Source organism: Rousettus aegyptiacus, unplaced genomic scaffold, assembly GCF_014176215.1.
Source record: "Rousettus aegyptiacus isolate mRouAeg1 unplaced genomic scaffold, mRouAeg1.p scaffold_m13_p_7, whole genome shotgun sequence".
Lineage (NCBI taxonomy): Eukaryota > Metazoa > Chordata > Mammalia > Chiroptera > Pteropodidae > Rousettus > Rousettus aegyptiacus.
Window position 1 is genome coordinate 63,435,372 of NW_023416310.1, and position 26,872 is coordinate 63,462,243.

At 43.1% G+C, this 26,872-nt stretch overlaps 1 protein-coding gene and 1 pseudogene across 6 annotated transcripts in view; both read left to right on the forward strand.

The window, feature by feature from the left end:
* The window catches only part of NCK2 (NCK adaptor protein 2), a 126,463-nt gene that overhangs the window by 83,687 nt on the left and 15,904 nt on the right, over nucleotides 1–26,872 (forward strand). For 5 of the 6 annotated variants that reach the window (XM_036224017.1, XM_016142274.2, XM_016142276.2 and 2 more), the window contains 2 exons: nucleotides 4,879–5,120; nucleotides 22,947–23,668. In XM_036224017.1, coding sequence (XP_036079910.1) covers nucleotides 4,895–5,120; nucleotides 22,947–23,668 — 948 coding nt within the window. In that variant the 5' untranslated portion in view covers nucleotides 4,879–4,894. The remainder of the gene's footprint in view (nucleotides 1–4,878; nucleotides 5,121–22,946; nucleotides 23,669–26,872) is intronic. The other variant, XM_036224019.1, reaches the window with a different exon arrangement.
* LOC118606002 lies at nucleotides 19,179–19,294 on the forward strand (annotated as a pseudogene).

The window sequence follows — 26,872 nt, forward strand, 5'->3', positions numbered from 1 at the left end:
ATTTTACAGGATAAGCTGAAGTCTAAAGTGGACATACAGGTACTTCAGCTCAGTTTGCAATCCCAGATTCTTGGCTCATGTCTTTTATTGGCCATTAAGACCAAGTGGTTCAGCCTAGTCCCTGAGACCTCGTTCAAAATATCTGTGACCATTTTTGGATATTGTAGGAACACTGGCTGTCATGAGGAGTGCGTAACCCAGCCATAACCCAGCAGGATGCAGTGAGCAGGGTTGTTTTTAGAAAGAAAATAGCACCCTAGAATAGGATTAATGTTATTTTAGAAGTTAGTGAGAACTGTTGAGCCAAGAAAATTTTTATAGCTTTTCTAGTCGTTTTTTTTTTTCTCGTTTTACTCTTCTTCCACCTAAGACTTGAAAAAGCAGCTTGACTTGGTTCTCTGAGTTTCTTTTATTCATTGTAACACAGGGTTCTATTCTAGAGCTAAGCTCTATTCTAGAGCAGTGACGTGACATATAAGATATGATCTGGCTGTGTAATATCAAATTTGTGTCTCTTCTTTTTGTTGGCTAGGCCAAGGTAATAGCTATGGGCAATGAAGGCAAAAATTCGATTTTCTTGAACTACCTAAGCTACAGTGATAAACATGCATTATTCTTTGGCCCTGACCGCTAAGATTTCGTCTTATACTAAATCAGAATACCATCTCTAACTTAAAATTTCAGTCAGTCAGTTAGAATATACTTTTTCAGACTTTCTTCTGTTAAGACTTTTCAAAAGAAAAGTTTAGAAATTTAGAAACTTAAGTCAGTTTGTATGTCTAATTTTATCATGGAATGATCATGATCCACCTCCAGTCTCTCCTTATTCCAATCCATCCTACAAGCCGTAGCAAAATAGCACGTATTCCTGCAGGCTCCTAAGAATTTCCCAAGGGCTCAGGGCTGGATTCTAAAATCTTGCCCAACAGGCAGTTGCCTCCAGAACAGACCTCCAACTGGCCTTTTCAGCCCATGCTGGAAAAGAGAAGAAAGATTAGTGTGGGCAGGAATCTGGGGTGAATTGGGGGGGGGGGTGCGTATTTTACTTTACAATGAAATGTCTTTAAAAAAGAAAACATCCAGAAATGTATATCTTGTTTGCTTTTTTTTTATTTTAAATTACTCCCTCAAGTCATGTATTCTTAATTCTGCTTAGTAATGTGCTCCTACCCACTAGTTCTTACTTACATTTTTTTGGCCTAGAGTGCCCTCCTCTGACTGTGTCGCCCCTTTAAATCCTATCTGTCTTTTGAGACTGGGACCAGTTTCCTTTTCCTTGTCCTCATACTCAAGTCCTAGTTACCTGTCCTTTCTCTCAGCTCCCTGACATTTACCTGGTGGTTTTTCCAGCATCACCTCCTCAGCTCACTCCTAGATTTGCCCCCTTTCCATGTGAATGCTCTTCTTTCCAACTTTTTTGTCCCTGAGGGCAGTGGCCTTAGCATTTTATAGTGGAAGCCATGGGGCCAGCTCTCTATGGTCACAACTCTGCCCCTGATACAAGCTGACTCTGCTCCTGATTGACTGAGGAGGGTGTGCATTCAAGTCAGTCTCCTGCACAAAGAGCTCCACTGATGAAGGTTTTGGAATCAAGTATCAATTGAGTTTGGAAAGTAGAAGTGTTCAGGGATTATTGGTTGGCCTTTAACCGCGGATGAGTGATTATGCCAGTGGGACTGTCGTATATTGGCTGACATTCAGAAGCTCTGGAGAGAGGTGGTTGTTGATTGGTGGACTTTTTTGGGGTGAGATGGTTGTTGACTGGGGTTGAGGTACTAGAGTGAAGGATTTGTTGATTTGCAGACTTCACTAGAGGAAAGTGGAGGAGTTTGTGGTTGACTGGCTGGGCCCCCAAAGCTTTTATATTGATGGGAAGCTGTCATAAATTAGAATAGTTTTAAAAACTCATTGCTGTGGCCAAGGAACAAGTCCTTTCCTAGGTGCATAGGGACTTTTTATTTTCACCTGTGCTAGAATCATAGATTTCATAGGTTGAAATAAGTCTATCAAAATATAGACCACACATTAAACCCTCACCCAAGCACCCAGCCCCAGAAGTGAATACATGAGTACAGATTTGGGGATCGACAGACCTGGGCTCAAATCCTGACTCTATCATTTAACAAGCCATTTAATCTCTGTCACCCTTTAGTGTCCTAAAGGATACCAGAGATGTGGGTGTTCTGTTGTTTAAACGAGTTGATGTGTGTCGTACACTCAGCATTTACTTTCTTAACTTTTGTGTTTCACTAGAGTCCACAGGTCTGATGACCCAGGAATGCAGGCATCTGATGACTCTGTTCCCTCTTACTTGGTATTTCCCTTCTAAGACCTTTCCGAGTCGTGAGTTGTAAAAACGTGCTCAGGCCTCACTCCTAGAGATTCTGATATAATTGATCTGTGGGACAGCCCAGGTGGTGGTATTTTTTAAACTCCACGTGATATTCAGTGTTCCTTGAAACATACCCTGCCTGGCTGGCTCCTAACCTAACAGCTGTTCCTGAGGTTAAGCCATGCAGAAAATTAATAAATTGCTGTGATTGTCTGAAGTGATGGGTTGGCTGTTTTTGTTAAAAACCATTTTTGAAAATTGTGTAATTAAGTAAACCTAGGATTCAAATGGGATGTTACTGAGCCCCATTCCTATTATTGCTTTTATTATTAAAAAAAAAAAAACATAATAATTACCTTTATGATTTTCAAAATCTAACCTGAAAGGAAGGATGTTTGGTCAGGATAGAGAGATACGTGGTATGGACCTGAGATTTTTCAAAAGTAGATAACAAAATGGTCTAAGGAAATGAGCTTTGTATAATAAATTCTATCCTATTGGTTGTTGTGTACAGTATACAAATTTTGAAGTTAATTCGTGAAAAAAAATGAACATACATTATTTATTAATTCCTTTAGCATCTAGTGGAAAGTGTCTTTGTTATTTTAAAGATGGGATTCACGCCTCCATGAAGTCAGTGTGTATAGGTTGCGTCTGTATCCTGAAGTCATCGCTGTAAAATAATGAGGCTGCACTTTGTCAGAGAAGAAGGGGCTTTAGTCAGTCTTTCCATTATTTCTTTCTTCTTAGTTTGGAAGAAACTTCTAGTTGGTTGAAGGACTTGAATATTGAATTTTTCTGCCTAAAAAAGACTAGATCCTCTTCCACCTAGGAAATTTGGAGCTGCTGAAATAGTTGATAATTATATTTATTTTAGTCCTTCAGGTATACCTTTGCTATTTATTACTTCCAGAATTGACTTCGTTAGATATATAATATGCTGTAGTTATTTGTTGATGCTAATAAACTTCTTACTGTGGAATAATTGTATATTACAGTTCACTTGGTGTTGCACATTTTATGGGTCTTGACAAATGCATAATGACACGTATCCACTATTAAAGCACCGTAAAGAGCAGTTTCACTGCCCTGAAGACCCTCTGTGCTCTGCCTGTTCATCCCTCCCTCTGCTCTTGCCCCTGGAAACCGCAGATCTCTTTACTGTCTCCATAATTTTGCCTTTTCCAAAATGTCACATAGTTGGAATTGTTAAAGAAAAAATGAGTCATGGCCCTTGTTAAAAAATGGTCAGAATTGGTGGGGACTGCGACAAAGGAGTTTTGCAGTAGGGCAGGAGATTGGGCTCGGTTCTGAACACCGGAAGGAGACGTGGATATTTGTAGCCAAGGAGCGGTGTGGTGGGTAGATGAATGGAAAAAAATTGCTAAGAAGAAACATCAGTGGCAAAGGGGGGCATTCTGGCTAAACTGACTTAACAGGATTCTTCCCGAAGGCAGGCTGATGTGATCAGGTGTTACCGGGGTGAAGGTGGAGGATTCTGGCTAAACTAACTTAGCAGGATTCTTGTTAAAATTGAGCAATGCACAGGCGGATATAGAAGTACAAAAATTGAGACCTAATTGGGAAAGAGGGTCCAGAGGGGCCTGACTAACGTTTGGTCAAAGACAGAGTATTTGTGAGAATCAGACGCTGTGTAGCCTTTTCAGACTGGCTTCTTTCACTTAGTAATGCACTTAGTAAAGGTGCTGATGCCTTTTTTATGGCTTCCTAGCTCATTTCTTTTTATTGCCACGTAATAGTCCATTATCTGGATGTAGCACAGTTTGTTTATCCATTCACCTACTGAAAGACACCTTGATTGCTTTTGAGTTTTGGCAATTATGAATGAAGCTGCTATAAACATCCATGTGCAGGTTTCAAGAATAATTTTATATTTATAGAAAAGTCTCAAAGGTAGTACAAAGCATTCCTGTATCTCCTTCACTCAGTTTCCTCTAGTATCAGCATCTTATATAACCACAGCACCTGTGTCAAAACTAAGAGATTAAACCTAGGTGTATGACCATTAACTAGACTTTATTTATATTTCACCAGTGTTTTCACTCACCTTCTTTTTCTGTTTCAGGATCCAATCTGGGATATCACATTACATTAGGACTGCATTTATTTTAATGTTGACTTTGAGTTTGTTGTATTCATTGAATATGTTCATAAAATCCAGCATATCCTGAGAAAATGGGTGTAGACATATCAGCTACAAGGAGCTGGTGTTGCTTCATCGAATGAACACATTTAATTATGATATTGTTGCTTAGACTTTTTTAAAAGTTTGTTTTTGTCTTTGGCAGAGCACGCAGAACTCCCACTGCACAAAATTAAGATTTGCTTTATAAGGCTAACGTTTCTAAACCAAATGCTAAAGCCTATTGAAAGGTCATGTTAAGGTTGAATGTTTCAAGACCCAGGAGAAAACTAGTTGCCAAATTGTAATAAAAGCCATCAATTGCATAATTTTTCAAGTTGATGCAAAGGATGACGTTTTCGTTTGGTTCTCTAATGAGCATCTCCACATGTTTTGCTGGCAGAAGGACTCCATGAAAGATGACAGAAGAAGTTATTGTTATAGCAAAGTGGGACTACACTGCCCAACAGGACCAGGAGCTTGACATCAAGAAAAATGAGCGCCTGTGGCTGCTGGATGACTCCAAAACGTGGTGGCGGGTGAGGAACGCGGCCAACAGGACAGGCTACGTGCCATCCAACTACGTGGAGAGGAAGAACAGCCTGAAGAAGGGCTCCCTGGTGAAGAACCTGAAGGACACACTCGGTGAGTGCTCGCCGCATTGGGGTCCAGGTTAAGGCTGAACTGCTTCCTGTTATGGAGAGGCTGTGCATCTTTTTAATTTGTGTTAAAAAAAAATCTGTTTTAAATGTTGACATCTTTCTAGTTGTTTTTTTCTTCATCTCTGAAAATTAAGAGATCAAGATGGAGAAATGTCACGTTTGTTATTTCCTGGAGATTTGAGCATTTGGAGAGTATTATGTGAGTTGGCGCTTCTGTGTGTTTTGGACCCCTGCGCATGTTTCTGTCCCCTGGCATCAACATTCTGGAGGGTTCTGAAGTAGAATTACCACTTCCAAAAATGTCAACAGCTCTGCCTGTGTCATTCCATCAAATCTCGTTCATTTGGTCATTATGCATAGAGATGGAGATAGTGAGAAGCTTTTGGAATCCTGGATGAATTTAATACCACAGGACTGGACAGTGTTAGCTGAGTTGATGACTGTGTGAACACCGGTGTGATGTCAGAGGCCTGTGAGGGTCACTCAGCTGGGGACTGCTGGGAGTCCAGCTCAGTTGGCTCACCCTCCAGCTTTCTTCCCAGATGACTCTCTCTCCTAGTTTCTGGTTGTAGGAAAGGCCACCTGGAATCACTTGAAGTTAACGGTGGCCAATATTGCTTTGGTATTTTGTGTGTGTATTAGACTTACTTGCAGTAGTTACTGCTTCAAATTATGTGAGAAAATAACTGTGAGAGCCTTTCTGAAGAATGACTAAACTGAGCTGCCATTTAAAAAAGTTATTGTTGCTTTCTTCTATGAGCATCACATGGGTTTTACCTGAGACTGCTGGTTATCCCTTAAGAGTTCGCTATTGAACTAAGTCAGTATTATCGCCCATGTTACAGTTACTTGAGTTTTTTCTTTTTATCTCTAACGAGAGGATTTTTTTTTTCATTTGGGAGGAAGATAAAGTGGGAAAACTGAAAAGAAAATTATATACCCAATGTAGTGGGTGTTGCAAAATTTTGTCTTTTATGTTATGCAATCTTGAAAAGTCTACTAACTGTTCAAAACCATCGAAAGCCCTCATTTATTGTATATTTTTGTGGCATGGATTAGGTTATGCCCATGATTTGGAAAGAGAAAGGAGACATAGGCCTGCATATGAATCACACCACCTCACCAGCTATCAGGTTCTGAGCCTAAAGTAGAAATTCCATTTTTCATGAGCAGTCAGATTCTTTTACTAAATTGACATCCCTTCATCTTTTTTTCCCATGCAAGTTACTTGAAAGAAACATTGTTGTCCTATGTTTATAACTCCTAGTTAACTGGTAAAGAAATGGGAGTAGCATCAATAGATAAATACTTTAAGAGTGCCCTGAGCTGAATTTTATTTATATTTAACAATTTTAGCCTCTCACCCACCAAAGTACCTTTTTGGAGGGAGATGTTAAACATCGTTGACTTGTTTCTTATCCATTTTTTAAAATATAGTCTCAAGATTCTAGAAGAGAATGAAATACCCAGAAACCAAATTAAATGCTGAGAAGTAAAATGGGGCAAAGCAAGCACTCCGAATTATCTAGAAATTTCTTTGAATAGCCTATCATTTTTTTCCTTCAGTTTTTAGAAAAGGAGAAGACAAAGCCTCAGATTGAAACTATTAACCACACCTTTTGCCCAGTGTTTAGTTTTTTCATGAGCTGTAATCAGTTCAGCATGCTCGAGGACACTCGCTCGTCCAGCCTGTCCCCGTGCTGGGTGCTGGGCCTGCTGCCCCGCCCCTGACAGATGGCCACCCAGCTCTGTTGGAACACTTCATCTTCTAAGTCAGCCAGTTCCATTTTTGGAGAACACAGATTGTTAGAAAGCTCTTCCTTAAATAGAATCAAAGTTTGCTTGTCTTCACTTTCCCCCCTTGGCTCTCATTTGTCCTTAAGAGCTGTGCTGAGTGAAGTGTGCTCTTCTGTAGAGTGACAGCTCTGCTCCAGGCTTGTCTCCATTCAGGCACACATTGCCTTGGAAACATTTGTGCTGAGCATTGTATATTGTAAAAATACAAATACAGTTGCATTTTGAACATCCATATCTATTAGTAGCAGGTGATATTCATAGTTCAAAAGCTCTTGGTGGGGCGGGGGGAGGCTCAGCATTTATTTCATCACTGAGAGAAACACTCCCTTTTTTGTTTCGATGTGTCTGTCATGCTCCCCAAAGGCTGCTTTTGTTGGACATTTACCTCCGCATGAGTTGTCCATGGTCCTCTTGAGCAGTATCAGAGAGAAGGGAGGCACCACTGACAGGAATTACCACAATGGAGAGACTTCTTATGTCTCCACAGCTGGCCTTGGCATGACATTGTCAAGAAGGAAGGTGAGAAAACACTCTGCAGCCCCTCCTGCCCCCAGGGGTCTCTTTTGCTAAAAAGATTGGAGCTAGAGTGTTCATGGCTTCCTGTTTACATTATCGTCACCAGTGCACTGTTAGAATTACAATATGGTTTTTAGATCAATTATGCAGCCAGCAGAAATTATCTCTACCACATATTAGAAAGAGTGAAATCAGCATCGAAAACTATACTGCATGTGCTGACCCTCTCATAGCTTCTTATGGTATCACCCACATTGGTAATTTGTTTTGCTGTGGAAATCCACCCGATTGCCAAATCCATGGTAAGATTTCTCTGGCAGACGCCTGGTTTGGAATAAAATAGCACTGGACTCCCCAGCAAAGATACAGTGTTGTAAATGTGTGTTTGCCTCTCTTAGTGCAGATAACTGACTCAAGAATGTTCTCCCCTGCTTTCTTAGGCTCATTTGTGGTGTCGAGATTGATGAGGCATTTAATCACATGTAATATTATTGGTTAGTGACTTTGACAAAAAGATCTCCCTGTTAGGAAAGGGTTAACATTCTTTCTTTTTCTTTAATAATTTATAATTGAATAAAACAATATGAGCTCTTATTTGCACATGGGCAAAACATTTATATACTGGTTTGCTTCTCATATTCAGCTTATGATCATGAATAGTCAAAGAGAACTTTTCCACAGATTACAAGGAGCAATTGTTAAGAGTATTTCTGCTGGCAGAGCCCAGTTGATATTTTGAAGGGCCCAGACTACACAGCTCTCTAGTTCAGCGGTGAGGTGCTCCGCTTGGGCTACTGTCTGGCTATGATACTGCAGCCTGACTTATAAAATCAAGCAGCTTAGGTGTTTTGAAGCACTGTGGTAAATCTTTTGAGATGGGGAAGCTGCTTCCAGGGAGGTATTTTTCAAAGATTTTTGTTCAGGCTACTGAAGAACAGTTTTGTTACCACTTTATGATCGCAGCTGGAACCCACCAAAGCCCCGAAGTTCAGTGGCTAAGTCCATTTATAACCTATTAGTAACTTGCTCAAAAGAGTCTGTTCCAAGGCACATGTGTCCATTGCTAACCACTTCCCTAGGCATCTGGAGCCAGAAGTGAGCTACCCCCCACCCCCCACCCCGCCAAGTTTGCTACGGGAACATTTGTCCTTATGTGACCATGCCTAAGGACAATTAGAAACCTGCCAGTGATTCAGAGATTCCCACCTCTGTGATTCCAAGCCAGACCTGAGAGCAGAGTGGGGCTGTTGGAAGGAACTCCTCGATGCTGACTATAAAATTGCCCTTGCACTGATTTGAGCTAAAACTTTTGGATAAGGAGGGGGTTGTTCATTCCTATGTGTGAAACTCATGAGGTTCTCAGAGGCATATCCATGCTGGGATTGCCTCTGGAATAACTAAGAGACTTCACCAAGAAGACACTGTTAGTCTTAGATACGGTAAAGACGTGGGACCTTAACTCAAACTTGAGATTTTTTACTATACCAAGTTGAGTATCAGATTTAGTAGATGGACATTCGGTGGGACTGATGTAGAGACAGACACTTAGAATGTTAGAGGAAATTTTAATGATATCAAGTCCTTTATTTTAGAGATGAAAAACTTATTTACAAAATTTTAGTAAATTTTAGAATCTGAGTGTTAGATGGTGATAATGTGTCAGTGTTAACTTCCTGATTTTGGTGGTTGTATTGTAGTTGTGGAGGAGAATGTCCTTTTTGTGGAAATACACACGAAGTATTGAGATGATAGGATAGCATGTTGCCAGCTTTCTCTCAAATGGCTCAGGGACAATAATGTTCTCATGCTGTTTTTGGAACTTTCCTGTACATTAAAGCAACAGTCAGACATGAGTGGTTTGGAGGCCACCGCAGGCTATAAAGTTGGCTCGTAGCAAAGGAGACGTAACTTGGGCTTCCGTGCTGTCTGGATATTCGCAGTGTTACAGTACCTTAAATTTGGCATAAGCCTTTCAGAGATCAGACAGTATCACTGAGTACCTGCTGAGATTAGACCTACGACATGAGAATAACAACTGATTCTTCATCCGAATGCTTTCCCCCAGTACTTGACTCAGAACTTTCTATAATTATTCAGCAGGTTCTCTCCATATCACTAGTGTGCACGTGAGGAAATCCCTGCTTTTTGCTGGCTCAGCCCAGACTGTTTTGAGCCAGTTCAATATATGCTTTTTTGTTGTAACGGAGACAGAGAGAGCGATGATGAGAAAAGATTTCCTGGGCTCGCAGCCTCCATGGTTGTGCAGCATGGGTGGGGGTGGGAGTTCTATTTAGACAATGCAGGACTGGATCTTTGCTGTGATTATAAATGTCCTCAGCAAGGCTGAATCAGGGCACATGGTTTGTTATGAATGAAATGTGGCCAGTGAATGCCACAGCCTATGACTGTGGGAGCCGAATCTGAGTTTGAGTTGTCCCTTCCTCTCTCTGTCCCTTGGAAATCCCTCCTAGGCCACGTCATTCCGTGCTGAGTGACCTTTGAAAGCAATGATCAACCAAAGACTTTGAAATAGGGGTACAAATATTATGTGGGGGTTGGCACGGTATAAGCAAGTATGTTCAGATCAGAAGTGGGAGCCAGGCCAGACATTATTTCATCTGATGGGATATAAAGAAAAGGATAAGGTTTAGTAGTTTCTGACTTTCTGAAGCTTGTGATGTAATTGGAAGTGACCCAGGCATAAATACGTAGTCCCCATTGAATTGGTAGCGCTGTCCCTGCCTGTCCCATTGGAAACGGGCTGGATTGTGCAACTCAGGAAGCAGCATAGCAGAGTGGTGAGTGGGGGTGGGGGCTCTGGAGACCGAGCCCACCCATGTTCAAGTCCGGGCTTTGACACGTACTGGTCGAGCGGCTTCGGGCAAGCTATTGAACTGTAAGCCTCAACTTCGTAATCTCTAAAAAGGGATAAGTAATTACTTATCTCATGAAATTATTGAGAATTGAGTGAAGTCATCCATGCAAAGGTCACTCGAAGCTGAGCTGGGACTTGTGAGAGGAGGTAGGCCTTAACCGATGGAGGGGAACACGAGTAAGGTGCAGCAGCATTAAGGGAGACAGCAGACTGGAGGGAAGGAGAGTGCTGGGGGGTCCGGAGTGATTGGGGTGAGCCGTGTTGTGAAGGCCCTGAGTACTATACCTGATGGCATTTGGAAAGGGAACACCCAAAGACATCCCAAGTGGAGAACAAAGGAGAGGACCATCAGGGTGGACAGCAGGTGTCTTAATCCTGGTTGTCAGGAAGGGACTGCAGAGGACCAGTCTGTCGGCAGGAGGCTGGGGCCAAAACCTCAGAGTGACCCAGGGGTGATGTCATAAGTGCTGAGCTTAGTAGTGGGAACGGAGGATGACAGGAGGGGGATTTTGAAGGAGGAGAAACTGGGCCGCAAGGGCAATACATGTTTGCATTTGAGCATGATGTTCAGTGGGCATGTTCAGAATGCTTCAGGCAGTAATCTCAACTTTAGGAGACACAGACTTCAGATTTTTGTTATAATGTGCTTCCTATTTTTAAGCAAATTTTAGTTTGGGGACTTCTGTGCAAATGGTTTTCTCTAGGGCCTAGAGTGGACACCTGACATTTCTGAGGCAGCGTGTTACCTACCTCAGCCATACTTTCAATCTTTGTGTTATCTTGAGGTCAGGTCCCAGGTCTTCTGTCCACTTTTGAGAGCTGTCGCGCCAGCTCTCCCGAGCAGGAAGGCCCACAGGAGGCCCTGTGACAGCCTGTGCTCAGGGGTCTGCAAGCTCCACCAGCCAACATTCCCTCCAGAAAGGGTGTCACCCCTACCCCACCCCAAAGCCAAACAAAAGCCAATATAGCAGAAAAATTCAAACCAAGACCCCAAAACTGATTTTATATGCATTTTCCCAGAGTGGACAGTAATAACGGTTTCTCTTTGCTTAATTTGTGCCTGCGTTTGGTGCCTGCATACATTTTTGTTTAATCTTCACAATAACCCCTGGGAGGGACATAATAATATCCTCATTTTCCTATGGAAAAAAAACTGAGACTCGGGAGCACACAGAAAGTGATGGTGTTGAAATTTGAACTAGGTCTGCCTGACTTCAATGTCTGTTGCTGTTGGCATCTGGAAAGGGAACACCCAAAGACTTCCCCTGTGGAGAACAAATTCCCCAGCTCCAGGAATTGAGGATTCAGATGCGGGAGTAGTGACGCTCACTTGGCGTCAGTATCAGTGATTTCTGTCACTCCCTGGCTTCCACTGGTACAGCTCTTATGGTTTTCAGCCATCCTTGCTATAGTCCCTCAAATGCTAGGGTACCAGGTCCTTCAGTAAGCATCGTTTGCTCCCTGGCCCCAAGGGAGTCACTTATTAATAACTCTGCCCTCTTCCTTCATGTTGCGGTGAGCAGGTGCCATTAATTAAAATGGCTCAGAAGCTGAATGTCCTAGGAATATATCTCCTTTTTTGTAAATTGATTTTTATTTCAGCAGCACTTTTGTCAGCAGCAAACATTTCCTATGGCTGCTGCATGCATAATATTTTAGCCACCTTTGCCATTCAGGGTTTCTTTGTATTTCACAGATTTCTGCACACAACTATTCCTCAGAGTCATTATCTCTCAAATGTCTGGGTTTTATACAACTATTCTTATAAAAAAATTGTTATAAAAAATTAGAGAACATAAAACAAGCATATATCACCTGCGATCTCGTCACCCAGAAATATCACTATATCTCTAATCGTTTGTGTCTATTTGGTCAGTATATACACAACACAGGTAATTAAAATCATAATGCATAGGTGACTTCTTGCTGTTATCAGTACAAGCTGTCATAGGGCAGTTAGTCCAGAAAATACTCAGTTCTATCTACAGGTGCCTCATCCCACATGTGGAAAGGAAATATAGTGAGTGAGCTTACATGCATCTGCTGGCTCTTCAGATGTGCACACGGTTTTGTGCATTCCATAAAACATGTCAGAGCTGCTGATTCTTTATGGTACATTGTCCTAGAATTTGTTTGTGTTCCTGGGTTGAATGTTCTTGAAGAATAGAAAATTACTGTTAATCTCCCTGCATGTTGTTAAACAAACTTCCTAAACTGAGTCACTCTAAGTAACTGGTTCTTCATGCCAAAAAAACATTACAAAGCCAAACCATTCCCCATGAAAAGTCTGTAGGTAACACATGAGGAGATTACGATATCTCAATGTGATTTTTGGCTTCAACAACAAATTATCATCTCTTCTCCGAATGAAGACAGGGACTCTAGGTTCTCAAAATTGCATTTAATACTTCAGGTTCACCTTTGCTGTCTCTGTTGCATAATCTACCGCTGTATGAACATGAATTACGTATCATGTGTCACAATTTGAATTCTGTAGAATTCTATCTTAAGAGATTGTTCATCATAGAAATGACCTGCCAAATGTATTGCCCCCATAATATGGAAACTTCTACAGTCATTGTGGTACCAGACACCTAAAATAAACTTGGATTTGTTATTGTATGTCTTAAGCTTCCAAGTATTTAGATCCAAAAATGTAAAACAACTGAACAACAGATTAGTGGGAGGATAATTAGAAAATAAAAACAGATTGTTAGAAAGAATGCTAATAGGAGAAAAGCCAGGAGAGACTGAGAAGTGAGAAAGGGGCCTGTGCCCTTAGAAAGTGAGGGGCACAGGTGTGCTGTTACACGTGGGTGCATGAAAACGAATTGCTCTGTCCGCTGGGCCGCGTGCCCACCTCGGGTCCTAAGGAAGTAGAGAACATCAGGTAAAGTATCTCCCAGCAGCTAGCATCTTGATTACTTTTTATTAAAATTCTCCTACTCCACTTTAGTTTTCCAAAGAGAATAGAAAATACCCTTTCCCAACAAAAGAGTTACTCAAGCAGTAGAATAGAGAAACATGAACTCAAAATGCTTAGGAATTAAAGTAAAGTCTTCTTGCCATGTTTCTGACTGCATTTCCCCGTATGGCGTGTTCTCTTTTTTAGACCCTGTCCATATGTCTAGAATGTTCCTTTTCTCTATTACATCTTTGTGTCTGGCCCCTGGGGGCAGGCACAGGGCGTGTGTGTACTGGCATGTGCTACAGCGCTTACTGCTGAGTCCCGGACTGCTGTGAGGCTGGCACTGATGCCTCCTCTCCCCCTGCGCACCCTGCCCGGTGCTCACGCTCCTCTCTGGATGAGAGGGCAGGTGGGCTGCCTGAGCCGAGTTGGGCTGGGGTCCAATTGGTGGACTCAGCCAGTGTCAGACAGCCAGGTGTTTCTCTGCACGTCAGCCTGCATTTGCTCTTTTACCTAGAATGTTGTCCGGGCTTCTGAACTCAGGTTCTGTAAATACCTCTGGTTGTCCCCAATGTTTCTCACAGCCAGAGAAGCCACCTTCAGGGCAGCTCTTTGCAAATTTTTAAGGCTGGGGCCACCCATGTTGCCTCATGGAGGCAGGCCATCCTGTGGCTTCTGTGTGCAAGAAAGCTCATTTGATTTTACACTTTTGGTTTTTTAAGGAGTAAAGCCATTGATTGATTTGGAAATTTTACAAGTGAGTGTTTAGAAATAGAGTATGTATTAATAGTGAAACTGTAGCTCTTCTCATGCTACTAAATTAAGTTGATTAAATTGATAATGTATAACCTAATGTGCTAAGAAAAACAATGTAGTGACAAAAGTTGGCTATGAAGATCAGAAAGGCCACTTGGTCCCTTTGTGGTTCTTCTTTTTTTTTTTTTTTTCCCATTGCCTACTATATACAGTTAAATTTAAAAAGTGAAGTTCGTTTGATAGTTTGGGCTATCTGCAGAATTCTAGAATAGTGGAAAGGGCCCCGGAGATAACCTGGTCCAAATCTTTTCTACAAAAAAATCAGGCAAATTGAGCGACGTGTCTGAGATTACAAAGATTCTTCACCACAAAGCCAGGAGCAGGCCACTGAGTCCCAGGCTGGGCGCTGTCCACAAAGCCATAGATGAACAATGAGGGGCCCGAGGCAGGACCACAGTTACATCCAAGACCTCCTCCTGGAGCACAGGCAGGGAAGGAACCCGCACCCTCCATGGGGCCTGGCATCCTAGTAACCGATGTTTGCCTTGCTTATAGCAGTGTGTGATTCCCGTGAGCCTTTCTGCCTGTCCTTACTTGGCTCTTCCTTTACTCCCTACAGAAAGGTCCATTTCACATTATTGAGCATCCTCTCTGTAACTGTCCATAGAGACGCTCATGTCTTAGCTACTCCTGGCCCAGAGGACCGAAGTGAGGTGAGACCTGCCCCCAGGCACATTTTGGGGGGGGGGGGACCCGATATGTGCACATCTCTGTTGAGAAAGCCTCACTTGTTCTTCTCTCCATTGGTTCTGCCATTGTCTTCAACTGGAAAAGAAAACAATTAGATAACATAATAATAGCAATAAACACAATGACAGATATCCTTTAGACTCTTGCTGTGTACTAGAAAATGCACTAAGTATGTTCCCCAGTTTTTAGACCCTCATAACATCTCCACAGGTACCACCAATATCGTTATATTTCAGATGACAAAACCAAGGAATAGAGGTATTATAGAATCGCCAAGGTCTAAAGCTAGTAGGCATAGAAGCTGGTCTTGGAACATGACCTGGGAAAGCTGGCTGGCGGAAATGGTTCATTCGTCTCTGCCAGCCACTTGCCACCTGTGTCAATGTGCTGTCCCTTTCCTCATTTTAATTTATTTATCCATTTCATTTTACTTAGGTATGGTCTTGAAAAGATGCATGCGTGCTGCACTTTTGTCAGTGGATTGACATGTTAAGTAATATTGCAGAATGTCATGTCTAATCCCTGCCACATCTTGTACAACCTTTTGCATATTGAAAAAATGTTTGTGCTAATGGATCGAGTATATGTACTGAGAACTACTAAATAGATATTGTAGATTAAAAACCAAATTTTTAAAAAATTCTTTTCATTGGCATCCACGTTACCATTTGCCTTTCACATTTGATAGAAAATTATATATACTTCTAAACCATTTTTTTCAGGCTTAACTGTTTGGTCATGTTATTTGCCTGCCTGCTCACAAGTAGACAGACTTTCCTATGAGCAAGGATGGAAATTCCAGCTCAGAGTTCTGGACACATGGACCCGTATGATGATAGAGGCCCTTTGCCCCTGATACCTCTTCCTCTGAGCTGTCTCCTGGTACAACTTGTCCACTGGGAAAGGGACTGTCTGGGCACAGTTGGCAGCCCCCACCCAATCAGTGTGGGTTTGCCTCAGAGATGGCAGCTTCTTCCATCTCATGAGCCTCCTTTCTCCCTCCCTTCCTGGACTACCCCTCTGCCTGTGCTTGAGAATTTTGTCAGGCACAGAGTAGAGCACCTTGTTACAGGGTAAGGGGTAGGTAAATACCTAAGGTGCACATGCCTAGGAATAATAAAAGTCAATCTCGATTCATTCCAGTTTGGAGATGAGCATAGAAGGGGGTAGATCAGGAACTAGTGTACCTCAGAACCTCGAGACACAGCACAGCTGGAGCAGTGCCTTCCCACCTTGGCTGCTGGCCTCACGAGTGAGTGCCCAGCACATAGTAGGGCCTCAAAGTATTATTAAAAAGTGGAAGGAAGGGAGGGAGGGAGGGAGGGAGGAGCATAGGGAGGGCTTGGGGTGGCATGTACTTGGGAGGTTTGCTAATTGTGATACCAGTCTGCTCCTACGTAATCTGTCAACACTCTTGGCAATATAGATGCGTGTCATGGGAGAGATCAGTCTGGAAGGTTGGAGGAGTGCATATGAAATAGTGGTGGTGAGATAGGAAGTGGGGTTTATTAACTGAGCAAACATTTATTGAATGCCAGGCCCTGAGGCCACAAAATGACTAAACATGGTCTTTCTCAGGGAAGTAAATATAGTACAGTGAGGCAGGTGCTGAAACAGAAGTGGGAGAGTACTCCCAGACTGCTTAGGGGAAGGACCGAGTTTCTCACGAGTGGCGTCACGTTATCATAGTGCCATTCTCGGATCTCAGTTCCGAGCAGATCTTTGGGATTCACCCTTGTTTTACTGTGAGGAAAAGACCCACGGCAAGTCAGTCATTCGCCGACGCCGGAGTCCTGCCCTGCACCCACGGTGTTTTCCCACGGGCCACATTGTTTGCGATCTGGTCAGCGAGATGCATATTGGCTAAGCTTTTGGAAAAGACATTGATTTTCATTTTCAAAAGATAGATTTAACTGCTAGAGGAAAGAAGGCTCTCGCTCCAACTTTATGCTCAGCTTGCTTTGTTTCTAGCACGTGCTGGCTGTCAGAAGGGTATATTCTCCCCTCTTGGTGTCAGGACCTTACAGTGTGTGGATGCAACTGTTGTGGCACCAAACGACAAAAGCAGTAAGGCTGGGATTTTTCGTGAATGAAGTTGGTTCCCATAGAGAGACGTGGAAGAGACCCAAAAAACTGGCACAGGTTACATTTAGTTTGTTGTCTCAGAAGTGGCTATGAACTTCTTTTTTAAAAATATCCAGTTTCTAATGGTGAGGCCATGGTCCCAAGTAAAGAACCTTTCTCACCAACGGGATGCTAAGAGAGGTGATAAGGTTTTTGCTTTGCCCAGCACAGTTCTGCCAGCCTCCGCGGGAGATGCCTCTGCTGCAGCATGGCCCTGCCTTCTGTCCCGACACCCCACCCCACAGTGCGGCCCCAAGGCATCCTCACATCTTGCTCACAGCCCTGTCACCTGTCTTCTCTACTGCACACACTTCCCCTCCTCCCCTGAACTCATTCTTGTCCAGCAATTTTAGCATGTTTGAGCTTCTGTGTGACAAAAGGAATAGATGGTAACTGAAGCCCTGAGTGATGGAACTGATGCTCGAGTTTCTTTTGACCTAGATCTGGCCTTGTCTGAAATCAGTTTATACCGAGAGCCTGTCCCACTCTTTTGAGCTGCCCTTGGGGTTTCTCAGACAACCACGGCTAAGATACCAGCCTCAGAGAATTCATTTGGGCCCATCCTAAGTCAGATCTGATAGCACCCCAGAAAATCGAGGTTAGATTGTATCGGCCAGTTAGGCCTAATGTCTGTGTCCCCGCATGTAACTAATTTCTCATTATGGCTCTTGTGGTAAATCTTTTAAACCCAAGATTCTCTGGGTTTAGGAAATGTACACCAGCCTGGCAGGTAGTCATGATGTGGTTGTGATGCTTGTCCCTCCGCCATGACCCAACCCTCAGGCCCACACCCAAGCTTGGGTGCGCCCAAACTGTGCTTTTCAACTTTTCCAAATTCAATCGTCCCCACCTACCCATGGTTTTACCTTCTTCAGTTTCAATTACCTGGAGTCGACTGTGGTCTGAAAGTATTAAATGGAAAGTTCCAGAAATAAATACTTCCCGAGTTTTGAATTATGCTCTGTTCTGAGTGGTGTGATGAAATCTTGTGCCATCCTGCTCTGTCTGGGATGTTAATCTTCCACACTGCATATGCTACCTGCCAGTCACTTAGTAGCCATCTTGGTTATCAGATCGTCTGTCTTGGTGTTCGAGTAACCCTTATTTTACTTAATAATGGCCTACATAACTTTTATTACAGTCTATTGTTAAAAGCAGTCTGTTTTATTATTAGTTATTGTTGTAATCGCTTCCTGTGCCTAATTTATAAATTAAACTTTATCACAGATGCATATGTATAATTAAAAACTGAGTATGAAGAGGGTTCTGTACTATCCATGTCTTAAGGCATCCACTGGGCGTCTTGGAACGTGCCCCGTGGAGATGAGAGGGATGACTGTACGCCACTTTTCTAAGTGGGGTTGGCTCGGCATATTTAAGGAGGGGGGGTGGGAGAGGAGGAGTGAGAGTTGGGAAAGAGTGTTTTTTTGTTTGATTATTTGTTTTTTTAGCGCTCTTGATTGAAGTGACAGAAAGTCAACTCAAAAGCAGACAGAGCAAAAAAAAAAAAAAAAAAAAAGGAGGAAATTTAAAGAAGGAGTTAGCTTATATCATCGGAGAGTATGTTTGGATCAAAGGACTCGACTTATGTCACCCTGGTTATGTCTCTTCCTCTCTGGGCCTCATTCCTGCTCTCTCCTTCACTCTTCACGTAGACTCCTACAAGTGCAGGCAGCTTCAAGAGATGAGAGATGGCATCCCCCAGGACTGCAACACTAGCCCTGGGGAGTGCTCTGACCTGCATGGGTCCCCCCATGGCCTCCCTCCCCATGGCCCAGCAGGGGGTAGGAAAGGGCCCTGCTGAAGCCACTGGAAGAGAGGAATTTTGTCAAACAAGAGAAGGAATTAAGGTTGCTGAACAGATTAAAACAACAGAGAACCACTGAATTTATGTTAATTGATCATCCATAAAAAAAAAAATCTTAAGTTCAGTACACTTGAGTTTATTCCCTCTATATATTTAAATATTTGATCATAAATGTTGGCACTGGATATTCACTGAATAATGGAAGCTAATCCTGCCAGCATATCTAAAAAAACTAAATACAAATTAAATGTATATAACAATATGAAAAACTATTAGAAGCCAAAGATTAAATATATTTTAACTCTTATATGAAAACGTATTTCAGTCACTTTGTACCTTAAAGAAATCTTGAGAGATCTCCTTTACATTTACTACAAAGGACTTTTGTAGTTTTTAGTTGACTTTAATAATAGGTCCTGGATGTGGTTCCATAGTGTAGCAGTTAGCACCTCTGCTTTACATGCAGAAGGTCCTGTGTTCGCTCCGCAGTGGAGCCACACAGTCCATGATCTATAGCCATGCCACCCTGAACAAGCCCGATGTCTGATCTCGGAAGCTAAGCAGGGTTGGGCCTGGTTAGTACTTGGATGGGAGACCACATAGGAAGACCAGGTGCTGTAGGCATAAATAATTAAAAATAATAATAATAATGATAGGTCCTAACTCTAACAGGTGGAGGGAACCCCACTAATTAATAATCTCTATTCTTAGTATGAATAGCATTTTAAACACAAGGACAATTTCTAGTTAAATCTGATTTATGTTACAGATGTGATTGTTAATAAAAATAAAATGGTTTTACCATAGAGCTCCTAAAACTTAGGTACATTATGTCTAAATGACTTGGATTGAATATATTTCTCAACTACTAAATTTGTTTGACGTTTATCTTAAATCTCTAGAACTCCAGCTGGAAGATGACAGTAAGAGCATATTTTAAATTCATCTGTTATAACATCCCTTTATCTTAAAAGGAGTATATAAAAGATTTTGACTTTAAAATCACTAACATTAATAATGTATGACATTCAAACTTTTATTAGAACTCAATCTTCGGTGTGTGTAATTTTATTCAAGAAAGTTAAAATCTGCTTATTATTGTTGATGAAAATGTAACTCAGGCTCAGAGATTCAATAGCTTGATGCCAGAAAATTGTCACAAATGCTGAAGAGTAAACAGGCATAACTCAGAGGGTTTGGTTCCAGACCACCGCAATAAAGCGAGTGTCACAATAAAGGGAGTCGTAATCTTTTTGCTGAGGGGAGCGGTCTTGCCTTCTCTTTGTGAAAAAACTCAACAGCTATGAAATGCAATAAAGTAAGGTATGCCTGTAGTTTATGTTTAAGTCCAATTCAGCTATTTGCCAGTTAAAATTCTGTCCGCTCATAGAGTAAGAAATACCATTCCTGGTGTTACACATTATTTTTTATTATAGCTACTAAATGTAAATAAAACTCATTGTACAAATTGTGGCTGGTCTTTAATGTAACTGACAGCTGTGGTAATGGGTCCATCAAGGATCTTGTTCACATCCTCCCATGGCCGCAAACCTGCCCCATTCCAGGCAGCCCCGTGCTCAGGGGTCTGCATCCTTGCTGTCCAGTCTGGGTGCTGACTAGCCTGGAGACCTGGGGTGAGCACTTGCCCTCTCCAAGACCTCCACGCTTCTCATTTGTGAAGCACATCGTCCAGCACCCTCCTACCCAGGACTCCTGATAGAGCAAAAAGAGCACTAGAGCTGCTAAGGGTGGGGACGTATTAGAGGTCCCCGTGCCCCACTGGGTCTTCTGGGCAGCACATGCAGGGGACCCCAGGCCCATTTCCAACAGCTGCAACCTGAAGCAACTGAGCAAGCCGGTAGCTAAGATTTCTTCTAGATCTTAATTGCCATAGTTTTATGGTTGTAGGTTTGAGGAAACCTGTTTTTAGAGCCTCATCTTGAATGTAGAAGTTAAAATCCTGGTCACTCCTGAGCACATGCCATGTGACACAGTATCTTACTTTTTGAAAAAAACAGTGACTTCCATTCCTTCTTTGTTCTTCTTTCTTGGTGGAAAGCTGTTGCAGTTTATATATTATTGAGCAAGCTGTAGAGAAAGTCATCACTTTTCCAAAATGCATTACTTAACATCACCTAATACAGCATGCCTGCAATTGGAAAGGTTTTCTAATGGTCACATTCTAGATATTCCCATTCATAATGTGATTTATCCAAAGAACGCTGCAGCACATGCTCCAACCAGAATACTTAAATACTGAATAAATTCTGTGCAGTTGGATTTTATGATTTACTCAAGGACTGAAAGAAAAGCACATCATTTGAAGTCATCCCAAATCTTGCTGAAACATACTGGCACTCATGCGTCAGTTAGTACAATGTGACAGGGACTAGAACCTCATGGTGTCTTACATGGTTTGGGCTCCTGGGTCATGCAGGCCTACTCGCAAATGGTCCATGGCCCAGGATGCCCAGAATTCTTGATTGGGCAGGGTAATCCTCAAGGGAAAGTACTGTAAAGTGTGTTCTTCCAAAATAAAGTGCAGAGAGGGGGCAAGTACAAGCTCGTCAGTGAGGCCTTCTGGTTGGCCACACACGTCTGTTAGCTAATATAGTAGTTACCTGTAGTAGATAAAGGTGGCTGGAGACTTTGCAAAATAGGTGCAAGGATATGCCTCTCCTTTTGGGAAAATGTGTAAAATTGTAAGAAGAAAAAAAATTTATTCTTGTTAAAAACACATCAGAGTTCAAGTCGTTTTTGTTACAACTGGGAGAAGTAAGTGGTATGACTTTAATGAGAGAAGAAATGAAATGGAAGATGTGTAGAAAATATATCCACATGGAGAAAGTGAGGACAGGATTCCCACACTGCCTCTCTGCCTAAAAGGTAACGGATTTGCCTTCAAATTAGAAACATGCCTGGAGCCTGGACAGCACAGGGCCGTCCAGGGCACAGGGCTCTGGTACATATCTGTCTCCTCTGCTCCTTGGATGCACAGCAGCACCACTGCCCTGTGAGATGCACGTGACCCGCACACTGCCTTTTTTATATTCATACTACTCCCTTTGAGGTCTAGCTGTCACGTGGCGGTGGTCATGTGGCTTCATGTTTCTTCATAACACGTTTCTTAACTCCAAACCTTCATTCCCTAATCCTCACCTCCATTTACACTTGGAGACACAGGGGCCATTTTCATTGTCTTGAATCAGAGGAAGGATTCATTCCTGTTTAAGGTGGGCTGGTGGGGCGGAGTGAGCATAGATTCTTAACACCCCAGTTCAGAGTCCTGGATGCATTTCTCATGGAAATCATGTTAGAAATGATGATACATTTATTTGCCACAGAAACCATGCTGCACATCGGCCTCTCAACTGTTACTTTTATTGGAAGCATGGGTCTGTACCACCCCACTTGGCTGTGGTTGGGCCAGTTCCCTGGTCTCTTTCAGCCTCGATTTCCCCATCCACAGAAGTTGGGGGACAGGTGCTCACGTTGTCACAGCACTGTTATGAGAGTTCAGATAATGTAGATGTCAGAAGAGTCGGCTTCCTCCCTATTCCCAGATACCCGCCCCTTGAATTCTCTGCCTTAAACTTAATGTATCAGCCATTTTTTTTTTCCTAATTCACTCTTCACAACTGGTCGTGGGAAATGTGTCTGCCGTTTTTAAAGAAAAATAGAAGTACAAGAAGAGAAGAAAGGAGGGGTATCAGTTTCTGCCGACTGGGGACAGACACTCTGCTGCTGAAGCCTTGTGGGGACATGACTGTCCCAGGACTGGAAGAGGACGCGTGGGCTGGCCTGAGAGGAGGCAGGGGGTAGTGAGCAGGGGGGTCCAAGCTCTGTTTGCTGGGACCTGAACCCACTCAGACCAGGTCTTTTGAGTTCATTTAGTCCAATTTTCTGCCCAAGAATGTGAAGCTATTCTGTCTGTGCCTTTCTTTATACTGTATTTTTCTCTTTGAATGGCGCAAGAATTTTCTAATCATTTCAGAAGGAAACTAATTTTCTGTTGTTTTGCTATCTTTTGTGTTGCTCATACTCTGGCATTTTTTTAAGAGTAGAGTTTTAGTAATTCTCAACATTCAGTCACTCCACAAGGGCACAGCGCAGCCAGCAACATTTTACTTTTCTGACAGTGATGTAGTTTTTAACCATGGTGGATTTGTCCCCCTTGTACTTTATGGGCAGGGAGGTGGCATCAGGATCCTAACGATGCCCGGTGGCGTCCACCGCGCGTGCAGGTGCCCACTGAGCCCTTGCTGTGTCTCCACAGGCCTCGGCAAGACCAAGAGGAAGACGAGCGCTCGGGACGCATCCCCGACACCCAGCACAGATGCCGAGTACCCTGCGAATGGGGGTGGCGCCGACCGCATCTATGACCTCAACATCCCGGCCTTCGTCAAGTTTGCCTACGTGGCGGAGAGGGAGGACGAGCTGTCCCTGGTGAAGGGTTCACGTGTTACTGTCATGGAGAAGTGCAGCGATGGCTGGTGGCGTGGCAGCTACAACGGGCAGATCGGCTGGTTCCCCTCCAACTACGTCCTGGAGGAGGTGGACGAGGCGGCCGCCGAGTCCCCCAGCTTCCTGAGCCTGCGGAAGGGCGCGTCCCTGAGCAATGGCCAGGGCGCCCGCGTCCTGCACGTGGTCCAGACGCTGTACCCCTTCAGCTCGGTTACCGAGGAGGAGCTCAACTTCGAGAAGGGGGAGACCATGGAGGTTATCGAGAAGCCAGAGAACGACCCCGAGTGGTGGAAATGCAAAAACGCCCGAGGGCAGGTCGGCCTTGTGCCCAAAAACTATGTAGTGGTCCTCAGTGACGGGCCCGCCCTGCCCCCTTCGCACGCCCCACAGATCAGCTACCCGGGGCCTGCCGGCAGTGGGCGCTTCGCGGGCAGAGAGTGGTACTACGGGAACGTGACGCGTCACCAGGCTGAGTGCGCCCTCAACGAGCGGGGCCGCGAGGGTGACTTCCTCATCAGGGACAGCGAGTCCTCGGTAAGTGCCCTGGGGTGGCGAGATCTGCCTGGTGCCAAAGAGGTTCCAGACAACAGTAAACGTGTGTAAATGTATATATATTACACAACATGACAGTTGTATGCCATCCCTTTTCAGATTGTGTGAATACACTGGAAATAGCAAAAGAATACCTGGGGCTCATATTAAGATCGATAAATACAATTGATTGACATCACCTATATAAGGTGCAGCCCTGTAATATACCTAAGTCAGCTTTGAGTATAGTGACTCCTCTGTCTACAGTAGCCATTTACTCCCCTGGAGAGGTATTCTTGCAATTGGGAGAGTAAGTAAAATATTTTTAGTTGGTGAAAGTTGTTTTGTCTCTTTACTAAGGTTCTCCCTTTCTGTTCTACAGACTTAAATATCGTTTTCTCTCCGGGTTTCCCATTCTGTTAATGACTTCGCCTAGGCCCTGTTGGTTGACTTTGTTTTCACTCTGAGTCCCAGGCATGTCAACTGTTCTCAGCCAGACAGGCACCTGGTTTCTGATATAGCCTTTTGTTGGTTGATTTGTTTTTCTTTTTGAACCATATAATCCTAAGGTCATCTCTGTGGCAGGCAGCACTGCTGAGTTCATCTCTGAAAAGCTTTTAAAGCACTTAGGAACAGAATTGAAAAAGGCAGTTTTTGAGTTTGTGTGTGTGAACAGAATCAGAGACCTGAGGCCACCTGACTTGTAGCAGGTCCATTTGCAGCAATAGACAAATTTGGGGTCTGTGTTTCTGGTGCGTGCTGAGCTTATGTGGAAGAATTGGGCCAGTATCACACAAGGTAGCCTGTGCATGTGTGTTATGGAAATACTCAACAGTTTTTGTAGATCTCTTTGCATATACACCTTCCATATAGTGAGACACCTCGTGGCCCCTCCCACCCCGACTCTCCCTAAAAAAGCAAGAGTTTTGTAGATGGAGTTTATTGTGCTTACTTTGTATTGGTTCTGGCAGGCTTCAGTTTAATTTTTTTAACTGCAAACTTTATGACTAGTAAATACATACTACGTACTATAATTGTCCTCTGAAAAAGCTGATACCGCAATAAGTGAGTGCATATTCAAGACTCATATTGATTGATCTGTGAGGAATTTTGGCCACAGAAATGTTTTTATTCTCCAGAGACTCAAGAGGCTGTGATCTGTACTTCTGTTAGGTGGGAGGAGCCCCATGGTGGTGGAAACCAGACTCCGTTTTGGTGTCTGGGCAGCTCGCGGAGTTTAGCGGCTGCCTCAGATGTGCTTGGGCAAGCACTCGGTGCCTGAACATTAACTACATCTGAAATCTGAACACTGAGATTTTCTTCTCCAGCCACCAGAGTTTATCATTTCTGGCAAGACATCACATTAAATTGTTCTCACGTGATGCAAGCTCTGCGCATAGCTTCCTTTAGATCATGTTTGAGGCTTAAGAGAATTAAACACAGCAGCACTTTTAACTCCTTTGAGCAGAAATTTAGAGGAAGCTCTGGAAAACCAATTACAGTATAAAGAGGTCGATTGGTCCAGAGCATTTAAGGATAAATATAATTGAGAATCAAAAGTGTAGTCTTGATTTGGAAATTTTGACTTCAAAGAGACTTCTTTGAAGGGAGAGGGGCTAAAACATCCCCACAGAGTGGAAACATTAGTCCAACTTACTGTTCCTTCTCTCGAGGACTTGGGGAGAAGAAAGTCCTCAGAAAGAGGGTAGATGAGAACAGCGATCTCCAGGTTGCCGGCCTTAGGAAGGACCTATTGCTTTTCCACGGGACAAGCACATACAGATGGTCATCACTGCCTGAACTCGGAGACCAAATCCTCTGGATACAGAGGGGCACTTGCATTCTGTGGGTTCCCTCTCAGAACTTGAATATGCTCCAGTATCTTGCTTGTCTCACATTGTTAGAGAATAAGCTAACTTTCTAAATAAGTGAAAAAAATTAATTGATGACATTTTATTTGAACCCTTTATAGGAGGCTTTCCAGATTTTTTGCATTCTGTCTTAACTTAGAAAACCAAACTACAACACACGAGTAGAGTGCCTGGGCCTTTAATTGTAGGTATGTGGAGGCAGAAAGAGTTTTGCTGGGACTTGAAGCAGCTCTGTACCCATAATGGCACCATTGGTCTGAAGACTGCCATGTGGCCTTATGGTGTGCAGGGCTGGTTGTCCTGATGGATCTTGCTGTGACATGTGGCATTTTCTGCTGTTGGTATGCCTGCCTTGTGCCAGAGGGATGCTGCAAGGAGCTCTAAGGCATGTTACTGCTTTCCTTCTGACAGCAGAACTAGGCCAGGTTGGCTGCTTTTCTCACTCATAACCAAGTCTGTCCTCAGCTGTCATCTGCGGCTGTTGAGGAGCTGTCCAAATGGACAAATGGACAAATCTATCACATTTCTTTTCTGCTGTCTGCTGCCTCTGCGTCTCGCCAGCATCTCCCCATCTCCTGACCTGTCTTGCCTTGTCTTATTTCCTGTTCATTGTGGCATTTCCAAGGTGAGAATTTGGCTTTCAAAGTCACCGCCAGGCCAGTGTGATGGCTGAGGTTCAAAATCTAAGATAGCACGTTGCAGTGTGCGAGGATCAGGTTTTGGATGGGTTCAGCATTCCTACGGGATACACATGCATCTTTATTTAATTTCCTTTTTCTTTCTTACAGTTTTAGGGCCTGAGGCCTTCCTTTGATTGAGGTTACCACAGGATACCTGACTTCTAAATGAGCACAGTAGCTTTTTGTAGACTATTTCTTCAAGATGTGTGTTATTTTAAAAAGATGTCCTGAGTGATTCCAATATAAAAAGCCAGGGTTTTGCTTGACTCTTACTTTGCATTTAAGAAAATTTAATATTTTTTTTTGTTTTAAAACATAAAAATATATTTTAAAAAAACAACTCTGAGTCCTAGGAAGTCTATGTCTTTTAGGAGAAGTGCATATTTTGGAAAAACAAACAGACGCATTGCCACATGTGATATACAGTGTCCGTAAAGTGCTGGGTAGTTCAGAGTTATCTTTTAGACCTACGTTTTATCAATGAATAAATGAACCAACCAAACAATCCTGCCATGGTCCTTGACTGTCCTGAATCTCAGTTCCTCCTGCTTTTCCTTTTTTCCATCTTCTCTCTCATTTCCCTTGCTCTCATATATAATTGTCATTTATCCCTAGCAGCTAAGGATGAAAAGATATTGTATCTTACTCTCCATATG